Source organism: Bufo gargarizans, chromosome 1 (genome assembly GCF_014858855.1).
Source record: "Bufo gargarizans isolate SCDJY-AF-19 chromosome 1, ASM1485885v1, whole genome shotgun sequence".
Classification (NCBI taxonomy): domain Eukaryota; kingdom Metazoa; phylum Chordata; class Amphibia; order Anura; family Bufonidae; genus Bufo; species Bufo gargarizans.
In genome coordinates, this window is record NC_058080.1 from 270,704,396 (window position 1) to 270,728,566 (window position 24,171).

Sequence of the window (24,171 nt, forward strand, 5' to 3'; positions counted from 1 at the left end):
CCCCTGTCATTGATAACCCCCCTGTAAGGCTCCATTCAGACGTCCGCATGCGTTCTGTGGATCCGATCCATGTATCCATGGATCCGTAAAAAATCATGCGGATGTCTGAATGGAGCCTTACAGGGGGGGTGATCAGTGACAGGGGGGTGATCACCCTGATTACCCTGATCACCCCCTGTCATTGATAACCCCCCTGTAAGGCTCCATTCAGACGTCCGCATGCGTTCTGTGGATCCGATCCATGGATCCGTAAAAAATCATGCGGACGTCTGAATGGAGCCTTACAGGGGGGGTGATCAGTGACAGGGGGGTGATCACCCTGATTACCCTGATCACCCCCTGTCATTGATAACCCCCCTGTAAGGCTCCATTCAGACGTCCGCATGCGTTCTGTGGATCCGATCCATGTATCCATGTATCCGTAAAAAATCATGCGGATGTCTGAATGGAGCCTTACAGGGGGGGTGATCAGTGACAGGGGGGTGATCACCCTGATTACCCTGATCACCCCCTGTCATTGATAACCCCCCTGTAAGGCTCCATTCAGACGTCCGCATGCGTTCTGTGGATCCGATACATGTATCCATGGATCCGTAAAAAATCATGCGGATGTCTGAATGGAGCCTTACAGGGGGGGTGATCAGTGACAGGGGGGTGATCACCCTGATTACCCTGATCACCCCCTGTCATTGATAACCCCCCTGTAAAGCTCCATTCAGACGTCCGCATGCGTTCTGTGGATCCGATCCATGTATCCATGGATCCGTAAAAAATCATGCGGATGTCTGAATGGAGCCTTACAGGGGGGGTGATCAGTGACAGGGGGGTGATCACCCTGATTACCCTGATCACCCCCTGTCATTGATAACCCCCCTGTAAGGCTCCATTCAGACGTCCGCATGCGTTCTGTGGATCCGATCCATGGATCCGTAAAAAATCATGCGGACGTCTGAATGGAGCCTTACAGGGGGGGTGATCAGTGACAGGGGGGTGATCACCCTGATTACCCTGATCACCCCCTGTCATTGATAACCCCCCTGTAAGGCTCCATTCAGACGTCCGCATGCGTTCTGTGGATCCGATCCATGTATCCATGGATCCGTAAAAAATCATGCGGACGTCTGAATGGAGCCTTACAGGGGGGGTGATCAGTGACAGGACTGATCACCCTGATTACCCTGATCACCCCCTGTCATTGATAACCCCCCTGTAAGGCTCCATTCAGACGTCCGCATGCGTTCTGTGGATCCGATCCATGTATCCATGGATCCGTAAAAATCATGCGGACGTCTGAATGGAGCCTTACAGGGGGGGTGATCAATGACAGGGGGGTGATCAGGGAGTCTATATGGGTGATCACCCCCCTGTCATTGATCACTCCCCTGTCATTGATCACCCCCCTGTCAATGATCACTCCCCCCCTGGTAAGGCTCCATTCAGCCATTTTTTTTGGCACAAGTTAGCGGACATTTTTTGTTTGTTTTTGTTTTTTCTTACAAAGTCTCATATTCCACTAACTTGTGTCAAAAAATAAAATCTCACATGAACTCACCATACCCCTCACGGAATCCAAATGCGTAAAATTTTTTAGACATTTATATTCCAGACTTCTTCTCACGCTTTAGGGCCCCTAAAAAGCCAGGGCAGTATAAATACCCCACATGTGACCCCATTTCGGAAAGAAGACACCCCAAGGTATTCCGTGAGGGGCATATTGAGTCCATGAAAGATTGAAATTTTTGTCCTAAGTTAGCGGAAAGTGAGACTTTGTGAGAAAAAAAAAAAAAAAAATCAATATCCGCTAACTTATGCAAAAAAAATAAAAATTCTAGGAACTCGCCATGCCCCTCATTGAATACCTCGGGGTGTCTTCTTTCCAAAGTGGGGTCACATGTGGGTATTTATACTGCCCTGGCTTTTTAGGGGCCCGAAAGTGTGAGAAGAAGTCTGGGATCCAAATGTCTAAAAATGCCCTCCTAAAAGGAATTTGGGGCCCTTTGCGCATCTAGGCTGCAAAAAAGTGTCACACATGTGGTATCGCCGTACTCAGGAGAAGTTGGGGAATGTGTTTTGGGGTGTCATTTTACATATACCCATGCTGGGTGAGAAAAATATCTTGGTCAAATGCCAACTTTGTATAAAAAAATGGGAAAAGTTGTCTTTTGCCAAGATATTTCTCTCACCCAGCATGGGTATATGTAAAATGACACCCCAAAACACATTGCCCAACTTCTCCTGAGTACGGCGATACCAGATGTGTGACACTTTTTTGCAGCCAAGGTGGGCAAAGGGGCACCTTTCGGATTTCGCAGGCCATTTTTTACACATTTTGATTTCAAGGTACTTCTTACACATTTGGGCCCCTAAATTGCCAGGGCAGTATAACTACGCCACAAGTGACCCCATTTTGGAAAGAAGACACCCCAAGGTATTCCGTGGGGGGCACGGCGAGTTCCTAGAATTTTTTATTTTTTGTCACAATTTAGCGGAAAATGATGATTTTTCTTTTTTTTTCTTTTTTCCTTACAAAGTCTCATATTCCACTAACTTGCGACAAAAAATAAAAAATTCTAGGAACTCGCCATGCCCCTCACGGAATACCTTGGGGTGTCTTCTTTCCAAAATGGGGTCACTTGTGGCGTAGTTATACTGCCCTGGCAATTTAGGGGCCCATATGTGTGAGAAGTACTTTGCAATCAAAATGTGTAAAAAATGCCCTGCAAAATCCGAAAGGTGCACTTTGGAATATGTGCCCCTTTGCCCACCTTGGCAGCAAAAAAGTGTGACACATCTGGTATCGCCGTACTCAGGAGAAGTTGGGCAATGTGTTTTGGGGTGTCATTTTACATATACCCATGCTGGGTGAGAAAAATATCTTGGTCAAATGCCAACTTTGTATAAAAAAATTGGAAAAGTTGTCTTTTGCCAAGATATTTCTCTCACCCAGCATGGGTATATGTAAAATGACAGCCCAAAACACATTCCCCAACTTCTCCTGAGTACGGCGATACCAGATGTGTCACACTTTTTTGATGCCAAGGTGGGCAAAGGGGCACATATTCCAAAGTGCACCTTTCGGATTTCACCGGTCATTTTTTACAGATTTTGATTGCAAAGTACTTCTCACACATTTGGGCCCCTAAATTGCCAGGGCAGTATAACTACGCCACAAGTGACCCCATTTTGGAAAGAAGACACCCCAAGGTATTCCGTGAGGGGCATGGCGAGTTCCTAGAATTTTTTATTTTTTGTCGCAAGTTAGTGGAATATGAGACTTTGTAAGGAAAAAAGAGAAAAAAAAAAAAATCATCATTTTCCGCTAACTTGTGACAAAAAATAAAAAATTCTAGGAACTCGCAGTGCCCCTCACGGAATACCTTAGGGTGTCTTCTTTCCAAAATGGGGTCACTTGTGGCGTAGTTATACTGCCCTGGCAATTTAGGGGCCCAAATGTGTGAGAAGAACTTTGCAATCAAAATGTGTAAAAAATGCCCTGCAAAATCCGAAAGGTGCACTTTGGAATATGTGCCCCTTTGCCCACCTTGGCAGCAAAAAAGTGTGACACATCTGGTATCGCCGTACTCAGGAAAAGTTGGGGAATGTGTTTTGGGGTGTCATTTTACATATACCCATGCTGGGTGAGAAAAATATCTTGGTCAAATGCCAACTTTGTATAAAAAAATGGGAAAAGTTATCTTTTGCCAAGATATTTCTCTCACCCAGCATGGGTATATGTAAAATGACACCCCAAAACACATTCCCCAACTTCTCCTGAGTACGGCGATACCAGATGTGTGACACTTTTTTGCTGCCAAGGTGGGCAAAGGGGCGCATATTCCAAAGTGCACCTTTCGGATTTCACCGGTCATTTCTTACACATTTTGATTGCAAAGTTCTTCTCACACATTTGGGCCCCTAAATTGCCAGGGCAGTATAACTACGCCACAAGTGACCCCATTTTGGAAAGAAGACACCCCAAGGTATTCTGTGAGGGGCATGGTGAGTTCCTAGAATTTTTTATTTTTTGTCGCAAGTTAGTGGAATATGAGACTTTGTAAGAAAAAAAAAAATATGAAAAAAACATCATCATTTTCCGCTAACTTGTGACAAAAAATAAAAAGTTCTATGAACTCACTATGCCCATCAGCGAATACCTTAGGGTGTCTACTTTCCGAAATGGGGTCATTTGTGGGGGTTTTCTACTGTTTGGGCATTGTAGAACCTCAGGAAACATGACAGGTGCTCAGAAAATCAGAGCCGTTTCAAAAAGCGGAAATTCACATTTTTGTACCATAGTTTGTAAATGCTATAACTTTTACCCAAACCATTTTTTTTTTTGCCCAAACATTTTTTTTTTTATCAAAGACATGTAGAACTATAAATTTAGCGAAAAATTTATATATGGATGTCGTTTTTTTTGCAAAATTTCACAGCTGAAAGTGAAAAATGTCATTTTTTTGCAAAAAAATCGTTACATTTTGATTAATAACAAAAAAAGTAAAAATGTCAGCAGCAATAAAATACCACCAAATGAAAGCTCTATTAGTGAGAAGAAAAGGAGGTAAAATTCATTTGGGTGGTAAGTTGCATGACCGAGCGATAAACGGTGAAAGGAGTGTAGTGCCGAAGTGTAAAAAGTGGCCTGGTCATGAAGGGGGTTTCACCTAGCGGGGCTGAAGTGGTTAAAGGGCATCTGTTAGCAGATTTGTACTTAAACTGGCAGACCTGTTGCATGTGTGCTTGGCCCTGTCAATCAAAGTGCAGAGAGCAGAGCCTCTAGGTGTAGCAGTAACGCCCCCGTTGCTCTTAGAGGCTCATTTGCATTTATTAAAGCTTCATTTTTCTCAGTAATGTGGACACATATAAACATGGGACCAACACAGATGCCTTCAGCTGCCAAGCACACGTGTAACAGGTCAGCCAGTTTCATAGGTGTAAATCTGCTGACAGATGCCCTTTCTAGGTATAAGAAACATGTTACTATGTCAGGTACTGATAACACATTTACATGCAGATTGGCAATGACAAGAACCCTTTGCAACTAAACAAGAAAAGATGGGAGTTCTCAAGAGCCGACATGAGACTACCAGAGCTCAGCTATGGCCACTTGCCAGAACTGAAGAGCACAGATGTTGGCAGTCTTCACAGCGGTGAGTAATTTTCATTATGGTTCTTTAAATCCTAAAATCTTAAATAAATGTTATATCAAAAATATTAATGTTATAATATCCTGGTAACCTCCCCCCCCCCCCCCCCCCAAAAAAAAAGTAGACACTTCCCTTCACACCTATGTGAATTTATATGTGCTCTTAATGCATGTCTGATTATTATTAATCTAATTTAGAGTGTCTAAATCAGTGTAAATACTTACATGGCAGATGCTCTGGCTCATTAACTTTCATGGGACTGTAAATAAACTATAGAAAAAGAAGACTGGTATAGACGGAGAGTGGACTCTGCCCGGAGGAGCGTACCATCTACAATGGCAAGATACAGTAGGTGAGGTTAGAAGATGTTGTGTAGTGGAGGCAGAGTTTTTTCAGGCTCTATAGTTTTTGAAAAGGTGGGTTGTTAGGCTGCTTGTGAAAGTATGGATAGTAAGAGGGAGTCTGATGTGTTGGGGTAGTGAATTCCAGAGTATGGGAGGCGGATTAGAGAGATCTTGGAGAAGATGACATGAGGATCAGACAAGAGAAAAACAGACCAGAGAAATGTTTTGTGAACACTGGAACCACTGAGGAGATATGGGAAGTTTAGAGCAGAGATACCAACAATGAGGCCAGGTTTGAGGATTGCCTAAGGAAGCACCAGGAAGGGGCAGGGGGGGGGGGGGGCAGCGGAAGGGCCATGGGCAATGAGTGCTTTCATTGTGGCAAAGGGATTAGGTTCAGTTTTCGCTTCAGGCAGCAGAAAGGCTAGGTGCCCCCTGGATGTATGAAGGGGAAATATTGGAGACTGCCATTGTACGTGTTTTGAAATGTAAGTGGAGGGACTGGCAAAAATGTTAGAGGTAGTAGAGGAATGAGGAGAAAGGTGGATTAACTGGACAGCAAGGTTGAGGATGGATTATAGGGGTGCAAGTGTGTTAGCAGGTAAACCAAAGAGAATGATGTAGTATTCTAGGTGGGAGCTGATGAGGGCATGTACAAGAATTTTGACTGCAATTAAGAGAAGAGAGAGAGAGAGAAATGGTAGAAGCAGGATAAAGTAGAAGCAGCAGAAGGTGACAAGGGCTTGAATGTATGTTCTGAAGGACAGGAAAGAATCAGGTTATGCCTTGACAACTGACTTTTGAAGCTGGGAGAGTGTGGATTCATATTATAAAATTCTGAATATCACAAAGTGTCACAGACGTACCAAGACATACGAACCTCCCCGCGACAGTGAGTGGCAGGAGATCTTTGAGACTGGCATCACGTGGTTTGGTTTGACATATTTACCTTGTGGATCAATAGGTGTCTGTGTTGTTTCTGGTACTGACCACACCATTAAAGGGGTTCTCCAGGAATTAAGAAAACGAAAATACTTAAATATTACTTTATTATAAATATATTCAGAAATACCTTACAATAGCTATAATGGTTCATTTTGTCTGGGAGCAATCATCAAATGGCCACTGTCCTATTAGTGCACACAAAACCTGTCCTGATCACCCAGGAGGACAAGTTACTTCACAACACTGAGGTAAAGAGCTGCCTCATTCTCCTCTCTGCTCTGCTTGTCAGGGATTATGATCCTGAATACAGATGATAAGATCTTTAGCTGAATCTCTGTTGGAATTGTGTTCATGGGCAGCAGCTCTTGTATGCAGTCTACATTACCACAGCCTTTCCTGTCCATCCTCTCTGTACTTCATGTCTCCTTATGAACTCCATTCCCGCAAAGATTCAGCTGAAGATCTTAAACTGTATTCAGGACCATTACCCTTGACAAGGCTTTGGCCTTTCATGAAACTCCTGTGTCTCTGGAGGCTGCTATGTCTCTTATCATACGCATTGATAGACGCATGAGAGAAAGATCTAGGGCCCCCACTCTCAGGACGTACTATCACATGATGTATCGTCCTCCTCTGACACTTTGGGTGAAGATACTCATGAGTTTAGGTCTGGGGACGAACCCATGCAGTTAGGGGGAGCTACTCCTGGATCCGCTTTTAAGCATACTGGTCATAAGAAGGGAGTGTGTTTTTTCTGCGGACAGGAGGGACATTTTATGTCCATACATTTAGCGTAAATAGAAAGGATGTTTAATTCCCATCTGACTCTTGGAGGGATAAGTGGAGAGTCAGAAAATGTGCATTTGTTTTTGACTGGTAATACCCGATTTCTCCTGACTGCTAAGTTGGAGTAAAAAACGGTGGGGGTTGAGGTGTTTATCGACAGTAGGGCAGTAGTGAAACTGATTGATGCTCAACTGTATGCACGGGTTGCTATTGATTCTGCACCTCTTGCTCAGAAGTGTTTATCGCAAGTGGTGCATGATATCAGATTAAGAATGGGTGACTTTCATCAGGAATTTATCAATTTTTTTATGTTGGAGGGCCTCCCTGCTCCGGTGGTTTTGGGTTTGCCGTGGTTGAGCAAGCACAATCCAACCATCGATTGGCAAACTAGACAGATTCTGGATTGGGGTGAATATTGTGTTGACAATTGTCTTAATACATCTTTTTCTGTTTTAACTACTAAGACATTGCCTTCATTTATATCTGATTTTGCCAACATATTTTCTGAGAGTGCATGCCAGGATTTACCTCCACATTGGGAATATAATTGTCCTATCAACCTTATTCCTGGAGCTAAGTTGCCCAAATCTAGGTTGTATAACCTTTCTGGAACTGAAAGACTGGCCATGAGAGAGTATTTTACCGAGAGCGTTTGGCTAAAGGACACACAAGACCTTCCAAATCTCTAGTGGCAGCAGGGTTTAAAAAAAAAAGACGGAGGTCTTCGGCCATGTCTGGATTTCCGGACTGTCCGTGATCCTTACCCCCTTCCTTTGATTCCTGATTTGTTTAACCAGATTGTTGGTGCCAAGGTTTTCTTCAAGTTGGACTTAAGGGGGGCGTATAATCTGGTCAGGATTAAGGAAGGGGATCAATGGAAGACAGCTTTCAATACTCCTGAGGGTCATTTTGGGAACCTGGTAATGCCTTTTGGGTTGACCAATGCTCCTGCGGTTTCCCAGCATTTTGTGAATACAATTTTTCATCACCTGGTGGGGAGGTTTGTAGTCGTGTATTTGGATGACATACTAAATTATTCTCTAGACATGGAGATACATCAGGATCACGTTAGACAGGTGTTGCAGATCCTAAGGGATAATAAATTGTATGCAAAAGTGTGTTTTTGCTGTTCACGAGGTGCAATTTTTGGGATACTTGTTGTCTTCAGGTTTTCGAATGGATCCGGAGAAAGTCCGTGCTGTATTGGACTGGGTTCAACCTGAAAATCTGAAGGCTCTTATGCGTTTTTGGGGTTTAGCAATTATTACCGAAAATGTATTCAGAACTATTCGACAGTGGTGAAACCCTTAACTAACATGACAGGGACGGATGTCTCACTGTGGTCTGATTCGGCGTTGCAAGCTTTTTCTGCGTTTAAGTCCTACACTTCTGTCTTGAGCTATTAATATACTTTGTATGCCACTCCTTTACTGGTGGTAGATTGGGACAATTCCTCTCCTACATAACGGAAACCAGATGGATCCATTATGCAGCCCATAGACTCCTATTATGACGGAATGCAAAACAGGTTCCCTTTAAGGATTGATCCTCTTCTGCCCCTATATTGGTGCAGCCGGATGTATCACAACCTTTCATTGTAGAAGTGGACACGTCCGAGGTGGGAGTAGGAGCAGTTTTATCGCAGGGCCCTTCACCTGGTAAATGGCGTCCATGTGCCTTTTTCTCTAAAAGAACTCTCTTCCGAAGAGAGAAATTACGATGTGGGTAACAGAGAGTTACTGGCTATTAAGCTGGCTTTCGAGGAATGGCGTCATTGGTTGGAAGGGGTGATTCATCCAATGATGGTGTTCACAGATCACAAAAACCTGGCTTACCTGGAGTCAGCTAAACGACTGAACCCGAGGCAGGCCAGATGGTCTTTGTTTTTCACCAGATTCAATTTCACTGTCACTTATCGTCCTGGGGTTAAGAAGGTTAAAAGGTGTTTGTGGAACATCACTGTACGGTGCTTACAGTACACCCTGGGAGCAGATCTACTGCCGACCTCATCACTTGTAGATTATGGTGGCTGGGGTTGCGTAAGTGTGTTGAGGACTATGTGTCGGCCTGTAGTGTATGTGCACGCGCTAAGGTAACACATACTCGGCATTCCAGATCCTTACTTTCGTTGCCTATCCCATCCAGACCATGGAGTAATTTATCTATGGATTTTATCACAGATCTGCCTAATTCGTTAGGAAAGACAGTTATTTTGGTGGTGGTTGATCCTTTTAGTAAAATGATGTACTTCATAGCGTTGTCTGGCCTACCTAATGCTAAAACACTTGCTCAAGTGTTTGTTGCTAAAATTGAGAAGCTCTACTATACTGCTCAAATTGTGTTGTATGAATATTGATGCACTAAAATATGTAAACTCAATGTACTGATATGTCGGACCATAGGATGCAATATCATTTATCTGTATTTAACTGCTCTTGTCTCAAGGGGATATGTTGGGGGGGAGGGGGAATAGGGGGATTAATGTTTTGTATGTGACTAAAATTGAAAATTTTTCAATAAACATTATCTGATTTAAAAAAAAAATTGAGAAGCTCCATGGCATTCCATCTGAATTGGTTTCGGATCATGGGACTCAGTTTGTGTCCAGATTCTGAAAAGCATTCTGTACTCGGCTGGAGGTACAACTGTCTTTTTCTTCGGCTTTTCATCCTCAGTCGAACGGACAGACGGAGCGCACTAATCAGAGCCTGGAGACTTACTTAAGATGTTTTGTCTCTGAGAACCAGCAGGAGTGGTCATCATTTTTGTCTTTGGTATAGTTTGCCATAAATAATCGTAGACAGGAGTCCACTGGTAAGTCGCTGTTTTTGGGGGAATATGGGTTTCACCCTCAGTTTGGCACTTTTTCTGGTTCAGATACATCTGGTATTCCTGAGGAGGAAAGTTTTTCATCATCATTATCATCTATATGGCGGAAAATTCTAAATAACTTGATGAATATGGGCAACAAGTATAAACATGTGGCTGACAGGAGACGTATGAAGGGTCCAGACCTAAGAGTGGGTGATTTGGTGTGGCTGTCCACAAGAAACATTAAGTTGAAGGTACCTTCTTGGACGTTGGGTCCAAGGTTAATTGGTCCATATAAGATCAATGCCATTATTAATCCTGTAGCTTTTCGTCTTAAACTTCCTGAGGTTCTGAAAATACATAATGTGTTTTATAAATCTTTGTTGAAGAGATATGTTGAACCTTTGGAGCCGTCTTCCTTGCCACCCGCTCCTGTCATGTTGGACGGTAGTTTGGAATTCCAGATCGCCAAAATAATTGACTCTAGAGCTCTCCGTAGATCTCTTCAGTATCTTGTTCACTGGAAGGGTTATGGACCTGAGGAGAGGATAGGGGTACAGGCATCTGACGTAAATGCCAGTCGTTTGGTGAACGTTTTTCACAGGTCTCACCTGAATAAGGTTGGTCCTGGGTGCCCGGAGGTAACTCGTAGAAGGGGGGGTACTGTCACGGACGTACCGACACATACGGACGTCCCAGCGACAGTGAGTGGCAGGAGATCTTTGAGACTGGCAACACATGGTTTGGTTTGACATGTTTACCTTGTGGATCAATAGGCGTCTGTGTTGTTTCTGTACTCGCCACACCCTTAACCTCCAGGTGTTGCTATTGTGGTCATTTAACTTTCCCTATTTATAGTTGTCTCTCCCACAATGCTGTGCGGTTTATAGCGTCAGTTGGACCTGTGGATAGCTGGTGTTTGGATCTCAGCTGAGTTCCTGGTGCTGCCATAGCTTCTTGGAAGTCAAGTGTTACCTTTCCCTTTGTATTTTGGCTTTTCTGTGTGTTGAATTTCTTAGTTATTTTGTACTAGGCCTTAGGGAGACTCACAGTCATCCTTCCTTTTGAAGGAACAGGATGTCTCATTCCTGTCATTAGTACCAGGGTCCTTTAGGGTTAGATAGGACTTTAGGTATTCCTTTGTATGAATTCACCTACCTCTGGGGTCTGTTCACACTGGTAGTCAGTCAGGGCTTTCATTAGGGTTTTTACTAGGAGGTGTCCATCTTCGTTCCCTAGTTTTCAGGACTTATTTCCATTTCCCTTTCCCTCATATGTTCGGTGTGGGGGTTTCCCTCCCACACTAGAGCATGACAGAAAGGTAGTATCTGGGCAAGAGAGATACATTTATGTGGTATTGGAATGTGATTTTTTTTTTTTAGCTGTCCACTGCCAGAATCAGAAGAGGAGGGCTCCCACGACAGAACTTTAAAAGGTTTGTTGCAAGATTTAAATGTATCCCATATCCACAGGATAGGAAAAAAGAGTCTGACTTGTGGAGGGTCCAAATGCTGAGACCCCCCCCCACCCCCTCATTGATCACAAAAATGGGGGTCCTGTGTCCCCGTATATGAATGGAGCAGTGGCCACACTGCCACTCCGTTCATCCCTATGGGGCTTCAGAAGGAAGAGATTGGCAATCTCAGGCAGTCCAAGATAGATGAATGCAGTGGCAGTATGCATGCTCAACTACCAGTCTATTCATACAGATTGATGATCATGAATAGTGGAGGTCCCAGTGGTTAGACCCCATCTGATTGGATTCTGTGGATAGGGGATATATTAAAAATTGTGCACAACCTATTTAACCGCCTCCGGACCGCCTAACGCAGATGTGCGGTCCGGAGGCGGCAGCGCTGCGCACAACGACGCATATACGCGTCATCTCGCGAGACGCGAGATGACGCGCTATGCGGCCCGCGCATGCGCAGTTCGCGCCGGCATTTCGTCAGGGACCATTTCGTCATTAGCTTGCCAGCCAATGATCGCGGCTGGCAAGCTGATGATTTTCAAAAAAGCCAATCACAGAGCCATATATCAGATCATATTTGTAAATATGATCTGTTATATGGCTGCCTGCTCCTCTGCTGGTTCTTTTCGTCGGTTGGATCCAGCAGAGGAGCAGGCTTCACAGTGAGTACACCAAACAGCACACTTTAGCCCCAGATCACACCCCTGAACCCCAATTAACCCTTTGATCACCCCTTTGTCAATCACTAGTGAAAGGAAAAAAGTGATCAGTGTAAACTGTCACTTTTTTTTTTCACTGGTATTGACCGTTAGGTTTTAGGTATAGTTTAGGCCCCTTGGTTAGGTAGTTAGCGATCAGTTAGCGCCCAGCCCACCGCACCGCAGTCCGTTATTCGCTGATTAGCGTATCGCTAATCAGCATTTGTACTTTTATAGTATCTGGAAGTGATCAAAACTGATCACGGTCAGATCTATAATAGTACTAGTGTCACTTTAGTTCGCCCTCCACCCAAAACGCAGTGTTTGCCCGATCAGGCCTGATCGGTCGCCCACACGTGCGTTCGCCCACCGCAGTGACAAAAAAAAATTTTTTTTTGGATCACTGTACAATCACTTTACACGCACTGCGGCGATAAAAAAATCTGTTTTGATATTTTTTATCAACCGCAGCGGCCTCCGGTACTTCGCTAGCCTCCCCTTTGTAAGACAGGCTTGCTTTTTTTTTCTTGGGTAGTCTCAGGGAATACCCCTAAATTTAGTTGCCCACATGTCTAACAGGGGGTATTCTTCTGAAGAGGCCTACAGGCTTCTGACCCTGTCGGATGAGGAGTGGGAACCCTTATCTGATGAATCCAGCGGGTCAGAATACGAACCTGTAGAAAGAAGTGGCTCTCTGACCCAAAGTTCGGACGAGGAGGCTGAGGTCCCTGATACCACCAGGCGTACCCGGCCCCGTGTCGCTAGACCACAGGTTGCGCAGGATCCGCTTCAAGAGCAGCAGAGTGGGGCTGGTGCTGTCGGATTACGTGGTGAGGCATACACCAGCAGCCCAGCCCTCCCTGGACCTAGTACCAGCACTGCCGTACAACCTGGTGAAGTAGCGAGCACCAGAAGGGCAGTTGAAGCTGGTACGGTGGCACGTGCAGTAGTGACCCCGTCGCAGCCACCGCAAAGACGTGCCCGTAGAGCCCCTAGAATCCCAGAGGTGCTGGCAAACCCTGATTGGCAGTCCCCAACTTCAGCCGCACCTGTAGTTTTCCCTTTCACTGCCCAGTCTGGAGTTCGGGTTGAGACAGCTCAGATCGGTTCGGCCCTGGGATTTTTTGAGCTGTTCTTGACTGCGGAGCTTTTAGACATAGTTGTGGCCGAAACAAACAGATATGCCACACAATTTATCACCGCTAACCCGGGAAGCTTTTATGCCCAGCCTTTCCGGTGGAAACCAGTCCAAGTTTCCGAAATTAAAACTTTTCTGGGCCTCCTCCTCAACATGGGCCTGACAAAAAAGCATGAATTGCGGTAATATTGGTCTATGAACCCGATTCATCACATGCCCATGTTCTCTGCTGCTATGTCCAGGGCACGTTTTGAGGCCATCCTGCGTTTCCTGCACTTTAGTGACAACACCGCCTCCCGTCCCAGGGGCCACCCTGCTTTTGACCGGCTCCACAAAATTCGGCCCCTCATAGACCATTTCAACCAGAAATTTGCAGATATTTATACCCCAGAGCAAAACATCTGCGTAGACGAGTCCCTGATACATTTTACCGGGCGCCTTGGCTTCAAACAATACATCCCAAGCAAGCGCGCCCGGTATGGGGTCAAATTGTATAAGCTCTGTGAAAGGGCCACAGGCTATACCCACAAATTTCGGATCTATGAGGGAAAAGATCAGACCCTGGAGCCGGTCGGTTGCTCTGACTACCTGGGGAGCAGTGGGAAGACAGTTTGGGACTTGGTGTCACCCTTATTCGGCAAGGGGTACCATCTTTATGTGGACAATTTTTACACAAGTGTGGCCCTCTTTAGGCATTTGTTTCTAGAACGGATTGGCGCCTGTGGTACCGCGCGAACTAGTCGCGCGGACTTCCCCCAACGGCTCGTTACCACCCGTCTTGCAAGGGGGCAGAGGGCCGCACTGTGTAACGAAGAACTGCTAGCGGTGAAATGGAGAGACAAGCGTGACGTTTACATGCTCTCCTCCATTCACGCAGACACGACAATACAAATTGAGCGAGCAACCCGTGTCATTGAAAAGCCCCTCTCAGTCCACGACTATAACCTCCACATGGGAGGGGTGGACTTCAATGACCAGATGTTGTCTCCGTATTTAGTTTCCCACAGAACCAGACGCTGGTATAAGAAGGTGTCTGTATATTTAATTCAATTGGCTCTGTACAATAGTTTTGTTCTCTACAGTAAGGCTGGGAGAACTAGATCCTTCCTCAAATTTCAGGAAGAGATCATCGAGAACCTCCTGTACCCAGGAGGTTCCGTGGCCCCATCCACCAGTGTAGTTAGCCGTCTACACGAGCGACATTTCCCCAATGTCGTTCCTGGTACCTCAACCCAACCGTCACCCCGAAAAAGATGTCGTGTCTGTAGCAGGAGTGGAATAAGGCGTGACACCCGCTATTTCTGTCCTGACTGTCCTGACCACCCTGCCCTATGCTTTGGAGAGTGTTTCCGGAAGTACCACTCACAGGTACACTATTAGCATAGGGATCATCTCACCAGGATAGGCACACAGGGCTATTAGGTCCCATTCACTCACTGCTGCTGCAAACGTCTCCTTTCACATGGAACAAAGTGCATAACGCACTTCGCCACATCTTTGGGCGATTTGCGCTTTGCACATTGACCCATGGGGAAGGAGAGGTTTGTTCTATAAAGGTAAAAAAACAAAAAAACAAAAAAAAAACACCGGTAAGCAAAAAGGTTAATGTTCAGTTAAAAAGTTAAAGTTACATGTTCTGTTGCAAAGTTAATGAAATTATTGCGTTGCGGCCTGGTTTTTTCTTTTTCTTTTTTTTTTGTCTTTTTACCTTCCAGGTGGACCAACCGATCGACCAGCTGCAGCACCGATGTGCATTCTGACAGAAGCATTGCGCTGCTGTCAGATTACACGCAAGTCGGTGTATGCGGCGCTGCAAGACGGGATTTTCTCCTCTGCAGTAACAGATATGTTTGCCGAGGCATATGAACTGAGGAGGAGGCGGCGTTCCTATGCTTTGGCAAACACTTTGTATATATATATTAAAAAAATTAAAAAAAATCCCGGCAATGATTTATTCATCCACATCGATTGATGTGAATGGAGAAATCTGGTTTGCCAGGGCATACGAGCTAAGTGGGTATGGATGTAGGGCGGAGCTCCTATGTCCTGGCAGACGCCTTTCCCCTCCATTTTTTTTTTTTGGGCAGAGATTTTTTCATCCACATTGATCGATGCGAATGAAGAAATCTGTGCCGTTCATTTTTTTCTTTCAGCCCAGAGGCTGAACGGAAAAAAAAATCTCATTACCTGTATGCTCAATATAAGGAGAATAGCAGAAACTCCTAATGCTGGCCATACATGTAATGATTGCGGAGACCCTCAAATGCCAGGGCAGTACAAACACCCCACAACTGACCCCATTTTGGAAAGAAGACACCCCAAGGTATTTGCTGAGGGGCATATTGAGTCCATGAAAGATTTAAATTTTTGTCCTAAGTTAGCGGAAAGTAAGACTTTGTGAGAAAAAACAAAAAAAAAAATCAATTTCCGCTAACTTATGCGAAAAAAATAAAATTCTATGAAATTGCCAGGCCCCTCATTGGATACCTTGGGGTGTCTTCTTTCCAAAGTGGGGTCACATGTGGGATATTTATACTGCCCTGGCTTTTTAGGGGCCCTAAAGCGTGAGAAGAAGCCTGGGATCCAAATGTCTAAAAATGCCCTCCTAAAAGGAATTTGGGCACCTTTGCGCATCTAGGCTGCAAAAAAGTGTGACACATCTGGTATCGCCGTACTCAGGAGAAGTTGGGGAATGTGTTTTGGGGTGTCATTTTACATATACCCATGCTGGGTGAGAAAAATATCTTGGTCAAATGCCAACTTTGTATAAAAAAAATGGGAAAAGTTGTCTTTTGCCAAGATATTTCTCTCACCCAGCATGGGTATATGTAAAATGACACCCCAAAACACATTCCCAAACTTCTCCTGAGTACGGCGATACCAGATGTGTGACACTTTTTTGATGCCAAGGTGGGCAAAGGGGCACATATTCCAAAGTGCACCTTTCGGATTTCACCGGTCATTTTTTACAGATTTTGATTGCAAAGTACTTCTCACACATATGGGCCCCTAAATTGCCAGGGCAGTATAACTACCCCACAAGTGACCCCATTTTGGAAAGAAGACACCCCAAGGTATTCCGTGAGAGGCATGGCGAGTTCCTAGAATTTTTAATTTTTTGTCGCAAGTTAGTGGAATATGAGACTTTGTAAGGAAAAAAGAGAAAAAAAAATCATCATTTTCCGCTAACTTGTGACAAAAATAAATAAATTCTAGGAACTCGCCATGCCCCTCACGAAATACCTTGGGGTGTCTTCTTTCCAAAATGGGGTCACTTGTGGCGTAGTTATACTGCCCTGGCAATTTAGGGGACCAAATGTGTGAGAAGTACCTTGCAATCAAAATGTGTAAAAAATGGCCTGCAAAATCCGAAAGGTGCACTTTGGAATATGTGCCCCTTTGCCCACCTTGGCAGCAAAAAAGTGTGACACATCTGGTATCGCCGTACTCAGGAGAAGTTGGGGAATGTGTTTTGGGGTGTCATTTTACATATACCCATGCTGGGTGAGAAAAATATCTTGGTCAAATGCCAACTTTGTATAAAAAAATGGGAAAAGTTGTCTTTTGCCAAGATATTTCTCTCACCCAGCATGGGTATATGTAAAATGACACCCCAAAACACATTCCCCAACTTCTCCTGAGTACGGTGATACCAGATGTGTGACACTTTTTTGCTGCCAAGCTGGGCAAAGGGGCACATATTCCAAAGTGCACCTTTCGGATTTCACCGGTCATTTTTTACACATTTTGATTGCAAAGTTCTTCTCACACATTTGGGCCCCTAAATTGCCAGGGCAGTATAACTACCCCACAAGTGACCCCATTTTGGAAAGAAAACACCCCAAGGTATTCTGTGAGGGGCATGGTGAGTTCCTAGAATGTTTTATTTTTTGTCGCAAGTTAGTGGAATATGAGACTTTGTAAGAAAAAATAAAAAAGAAAAAATCATCATCATTTTCCGCTAACTTGTGACAAAAAATAAAAAGTTCTATGAACTCACTATGCCCATCAGCGAATACCTTAGGGTGTCTACTTTCCGAAATGGGGTCATTTGTGGGGTTTTTCTACTGTCTGGGCATTGTAGAACCTCAGGAATCATGACAGGTGCTCAGAAAGTCAGAGCTGTTTCAAAAAGCGGAAATTCACATTTTTGTACCATAGTTTGTAAATGCTATAACTTTTACCCAAACCATTTTTTTTTTTGCCCAAACATTTTTTTTTTTCAAAGACATGTAGAACAATAAATTTGGCGAAAAATTTATATATGGATGTCGTTTTTTTTGCAAAATTTTACAGCTGAAAGTGAAAAATGTCATTTTTTTGCAAAAAAATCGTTACATTTTGATTAATAACAAAAAAAGTAAAAATGTCAGCAGCAATAAAATACCACCAAATGAAAGCTCCATTAGTGAGAAGAAAAGGAGGTAAAATTCATTTGGGTGGTAAGTTGCATGACCGAGCGATAAACGGTGAAAGGAGTGTAGTGCCGAAGTGTAAAAAGTGCTCTGGTCATGAAGGGGGTTTCAGCTAGCGGGGTTGAAGTGGTTAAGGATGAAAGTAGGTGGTGATTATTGAGTAGGATACAATAAAGTGCTGCTGATAAATACAGGAGAGGTCTGTGATGCCAAAAGGATCTGTAATAGAAGGATGTGGCTGATGTCTGGATACAATAACAACTAATGATACCATACTACAGCAAAGAAGTGGCAGCTGTGGTGACCAGTCATTGGCAGCTGTGGTGACCAGTCATTAGAGGCTGTAGTGAGGTCAAATAAGGTCAAAACATCACTGTAAAGAGCAAGCCTGATAAGAAAGACTTAATCCATAAGTCCATAAGTGTGGACAAGGACTAAACTGTTGTTCTCCATGGTTAGAACAACACGTTGTCAATAGTTCTCCAGTTAAGGAAACGGATATAACTTAACCACAGCGTGTCTCCTTTGTTTGTGCATTGTGGCTCTCTTAGGGATTGAATGTGTTATGTGGGGAATAAGTCATGCAGGTACCTATTAGAGGCCATTAATTAGCACGTATTCCCTCTTAGTGTAGGCAATGTGAGACATTATTCCACATGCAGATATGATGAGGTAATCATTTCCAGAGAGAAAACAAGCAAGCTTGATATCCAGAACATCGGCATTGCCTACCTACAGCATATAAATGTTATCACTAAAATATTTGTGATGTTAATTTACTTCTTATTTTTCTAGTCCGTAGCTCCAAGCTTGTGAGGAAAGAAAACAAGATGATACCAGAGTCTCGTATCCCTTCTCTAGCTATGATTGATCTACATAACACAAGCACAAGCTTGCCACAGGTCAGATAACTGAAATGGCACTATTTAAAAAAGCTAAGAAATTCTAAAGAAATAGTGAGAAACGAATGTTCCTGTACCATTTTATGATTTTATGGTGTATTTGAAAGTGAAAAATTGTATATTTTAGGTTACCGTATATACTCGAGTATAAGACGAGTTTTTTGGCACATATTTTTGTGCTCAAAAAGCCCCCTCGTCTTATACTCGAGTCTCGATTTGGTCGACCCGAAAATGCTACTGCAGCGAGCACTTAGTAACGCTCCTGCTTCCTGAAGTGGGAGGAGCGTTACTAAGTGATGTCAGTCACGCGGCGGCCAGCCAGCTCCCGCTCGCTGTAGTGCATTCATCGTAACAGTGAGTACAGAGGCCGGACCTGTTATCAATAGGAGAGAGATTGTTTTACACAGGAGTAACATACTTTACACGCAAAGGCAGTTATGTGCGCAGTTTAGGACACGAGGGGACACATAGGGCCATGAGGGTGACCAGCATAAGATGCTATATGTCTTATGCTGCCCCCCCTCATGGCCCTATGTGTCATAGCACATATCCCCTATAACAGCGTCCTCCACAGATCCACCCTATAACAGCGTCCTCCACAGATCCACCCCATAACAGTGCCATCCACAGGTCCCCATAAGTGTCCTCCACAGATCCCCCATAACACTGTCCTCCACAGATCCCCACATAACAGCGTCCTCCACAGATCCCCCACATTTGCTGCATTTCCCACCCTAGTCTTATACTCGAGTCAATAATTTTTCCCATTTTTGGGGGGAAAAATTAGGGGCCTCGGCTTATATTCGGGTCGGCTTATACTCGAGTATATACGGTACTTTCACACTGGCGTTTTGGCTTTCCGTTTGTGAGATCCGTTCAGGGCTCTCACAAGCGGTCCAAAACGGATCAGTTTGGCCCTAATGTATTCTGAATGGAAAAGGATCCGCTCAGAATGCATCAGTTTGCCTCCGTTCCATCTCTATTCCTCTTTGGTGTCCGTCTGATTGAAACTGAGCCAAACGGATCCGTTCTGACACACAATGTAAGTCAATATGAACGGATCCGATTTCTCTGACACAATCTGGCAAAATGGAAAATGGATCCGTCCTCCATTGACTTTCAATGGTGTTCAAGACGGATCAGTCTTGGCTACGTTACAGATAATTACAAACGGATCCATCCTGAACGGATGCAGATGGTTGTACTATCTGAATGGATCCGCCTGTGCAGATCCATGACGGATCCGCACCAAACGCGAGTGTGAAAGTAGCCTTAGTTGTGCTGAATGTATTAAAGGGGTTTTCCTATGTTGTACAGTGACATGCCTTAACTTTATTATTGGTGGAGGTCTGACCTCTGGAATAACCACTGATTCAGACAGAACGCAGTGCTGGCTTAGCGTTACGCTACTTCTAAGTTTTCCCTGCACAGTGGTGTACTCCGCCATCTAGTCTATCCTGTGAACTGCAGTCTACCCTATTTACTTGCAGCATTAGATAAAGGTTGCATCTGCACATCACCAGTAGACATGACTCCTGCTGGTCTGAATGGCAGTGAAGAGAGTGCCTTATCTCAAGGAGACAATGGTCTCTACATACTGACTCTGACCAGGAAGATGCCGCTCTGATGCTGTCTGTACTCGCTAAACAGCGTTACAGCAATGAGCAAGATTCCACCTCCAGAGATAAGTCCTGTAAGCACCACCTTGGCACACCATAGCCCTATTTACACATAGGGCACGAAACTATGGACCAAACACAGATGGCATGCGCGTTGTATGTGTGGTTTTCAAGGACCCATAGACTATAATGTGCGTAGAGATCCGAAATAACATGCACAAGGCATGCTTCCGCGGTGTCACCACAGACCCATGGTCCTTGGAAAACCACTGATGTGTGAATACACATAATCAAGGCAATGGATGTGTGAGTGGTCCATGGAGATCATCACACCTCTGTGACTCACTCACGTGTGAAGAGACCTTAGTCTTTAACATTCCGTTTATACAATTAATTACAAGCTTATTTCATAATCTATTCTATTGCTATTATTTGCAGTTTGGGGGAAATTCAATGCAAGACTCTACAGAAGTTTTAGAAGCAAATTTTCCTCCAGTGGAACAGTAACAGAACATTTTAAAATAAGGACATGAGGCAACAACGTGACAAGATTTGTGCCAGTCATGGGACATGAGTGACTGAAGACACTCAGCCAGGATCAGTTTGGAGCCTTATCATGGACACAGTGTTACAAACTGCGGTTATGACACTACAGTACTGTATATTGCTGTACAAAGGTCACCCACTAAGCACTGCAAACCGATTGCAGGGGTAGGATTTTAATATTGATGGCCTATATCAATATCAGATTAGCAGGGGTTCAACACCCCACACTCCCGCCACTCAGTTGTTTCGGAGTAGCTCTAGGGCCAAAAGTCACACTGGAACTTCACCACTCCATGTATCCTGTAGTGGACAACTCTGTCCATTGTGTAGTGGACAAAATTGGTTAATGCAGCACTGGTCCCACTGATATGAATGGGAGCAGCACTGTGGTTACCAGCTCCGTCCACTACAGGATACATGGAGTTGTGAAGCTCCTGTGTAGCTTCTGGCACCAGAGCTATTGTCCAACTCCCCGCCAATCTGATATTGATGGCCTATACTGAGGATTAAAATGCTGGGCAACTCTTGTAATTTTGTGTAATGACAGGATAACACATGACATGATCATTATAGCTTTACTGGTCTGGATATGAGACTGCATTAACTTGTCTAGAACCATATGTATGAATGTGCTCTAATGGAGCTATCACTCTGTCAGATAGCAACTGATTCAATGACATTTACACAATTAATGTGGGATTATTTCAGTTTACAGTGGTATCACTGTATTTTATCATTTGAGAATGCAGCATGTGCAGTCTATGGGAAATCTCTTGACTATATAAAAAAATGATGTAATATAAGCAGTTTTTGAGAGGAGAAGAGGTCTCACCACCCAAATATTCAGAATAATCTGATAACCTATTTCCATCAGTTGGAAAGTATTACCCAGTGGGGGAGAATTACAGTTTAAAATAAGGACGATTGTTTTATATCACATTGACTCATATATTGTATTATAAAAATGTACCCCCTATGGTTTAATAAAAGACAGGCATATAAAATGTCTCTATAGAGTGGCGGCACTGACTGGGATTCCATAAGAACAAGTAGTACTATAGCTTGTTCACTGTACAATTCATGCAATTCAAGTGTATCATCATTAAAAGCAACAATATAAAGGATCGTAAGGCCATGCTGAAATTTGCATCAGAAATTCATGACTGACCATCAGATTTCTGCTGCAAATTTGCAGTTTGATCACACATGGATTAACCCATTCGGCTAATACGGCTAATCTGCATGTGGTAACCAGCTGCATTTTCTGCATCCGTATGAAAGACAACATGGCTCCCTGTTGCATCCAATGAGATGCAGATTTCACTTAGATCGGTGTGATAATTCCAGTGTGCCAACATGTTTTAAGCATTTTATCGTTGTCTTGACTGATGAGAGTTAATTTGTATTTTTTTTTTCCAAGGTGCAATGCCTAAAACTTAGTATACACACCTCACTGGGTCTCTTTACCCGACCCTGAAGTGCAGAGAAGTGAGATATAAAGTTTCCACCATGTCAGCAATAAAACAGGTTCAAAGCACAAGAGCAATTTAGCAAGTGTTTATCATGGGTTTGAGATCCATATTTTAAGTTGACAGTACAAGGATGAGTATAAAGAAACAAGAGGCTAAAATTGAATTCTGGAATAAGGGAAAACAGATTAAGGGAATAAGGGAAAACAGATTAACATTAGACATCAATGATTATATTAAAATCACAGAAAAAACTAAGATAAAAACATCCTGCACGGTATGATATACAAATGTGCGGATGTCCCTGGCCATATTATTGAAGAAAATCACAGAAATAAGATAATAATGCACTTAGTAAAGTAGATGCAAGCATTATATATGGACAAAGTCCTCACTCTGATATGATAATATCTGAGACACTTAGCTAATATATTTTGATCAAAACACATCTGAGCCCGCCTACCAAGCGCCAAGGTGGACTCAGGTCACCTTTCACCTTTCCTGACATACCTGTTTTACTAGCAACATGCATTTCCTATGTAAATACAATTCTGTATCATCTATTTTTATTTATGTGTGTTGTGCCATTCTTTTATTATTCCTGCTAAAAGTTGGGGGGTGTCCCTGCACAGTTTGACTCTATCCAATCAGTGCTGCCATTGTCAGACTGTGCAGATACACACCCACAACTGGTTAACACCCCTCTATACCCTTACTGCAGACTGCTAGCAATTCCGGCGTGCTTCTCTAGTCATGCCTAAAGTCAAGGTTGTAGCGGCCTCCTTGCTTCAAGATAACCGCGCCCCCTTCCCTGCCCCTTTGCTGTGACTGACAGCCGGCAGTTCAGCTGGCTTTGCCGAACTCTGCAAAAGCGCTGTCAGTCACAGAGAAGAGGCAGGGAAGGGGGCATGATTATCTTGACTTGAAGCAAGGCGGCCGCTGCCCCCTTGACTTCAAGCATGACTAGAGAAGTGTGTCGGCAGGGGATAAAAGAGCGTTTTCTGAACTTCAGCCGCATCGGCCTTCAGGAAGTAAATTATCGTCGGAAACATGCTGCTGGCTACTGTCAGGTACTGCTGGCGGCTTGGGATGGTCTTTGGAGGTGACAGGTTCCCTTTAAATTGCTGATGACACACCTCAAGATTCTCCAGGCTGGAAGACTGCATAGCTATGGACTTGACAGGAGCGGAAGAAGCTTCTGCTGCAGTGGATGGGATCATGTGACCAGCACTTGGATATAGCAAACGGAGCTAGACAAGTACATAAAGTATATTACAAATGAACAGCTATAAACACAGTAAGACTACTGAATTAATTTAGCCTCGAGAACCCCTTTAAATCCAAGGACATCCTGTGCCTATATAAGATTTAGTGAGTCGTATCAGAATGTGAAGAGTTGAGAAAAGAGAGGAGGTAGAGGAGATATACTACCTCTAATTTGAGGTTCAAGTCAAAATGCTGATCTAGGGGAAATAGGGGCTTTCCAACTCCAGCCACAATATTAGTATGTAAGTGAGTAAAGCAGCTTAGAGATATAACGTGAAGTCTGTAAATCTGTCTCTCCTTCGGATCAAGTCTAGATGACCCAATCATAGTGCAGCTAGCCAGCTGGCGTGGGGATGGTGGACAGGACAGGTGTGGTGGCGGTGGCAATGAGGGTGGTCATAGTCCTCACGCTAGATAATCTTGCTCCAAAACTCCACCAGGCCGCACATGCAGTGGAGAGGCGCAACCCTTCTTGCCCTTGGGGCACATTGTAAACTTTTGGGGGCTCCTGCCTGATGGTGGCTGGGGTTCCGTTAGGTGGATGGGTAGCAGGGTGCAAGGAAGGACAGCAGGCAGATGGGCTAGTGAATTGTGGAAGCAATGACCAGACCTGC

At 44.1% G+C, this 24,171-nt stretch overlaps 1 protein-coding gene across 2 annotated transcripts in view; it reads left to right on the forward strand.

The window, feature by feature from the left end:
* Positions 1–22,617, forward strand: part of CDKL2 (cyclin dependent kinase like 2) — a 99,294-nt gene extending 76,677 nt beyond the window's left edge. For both annotated transcript variants that reach the window (XM_044277136.1, XM_044277128.1), the window contains exons 11-13: positions 5,015–5,150; positions 18,551–18,657; positions 20,715–22,617. In XM_044277136.1, the coding sequence (XP_044133071.1) occupies positions 5,015–5,150; positions 18,551–18,657; positions 20,715–20,783 (312 nt within the window). In that variant the 3' untranslated portion in view covers positions 20,784–22,617. The remainder of the gene's footprint in view (positions 1–5,014; positions 5,151–18,550; positions 18,658–20,714) is intronic.
* Positions 22,618–24,171: the final 1,554 nt, after the last annotated feature.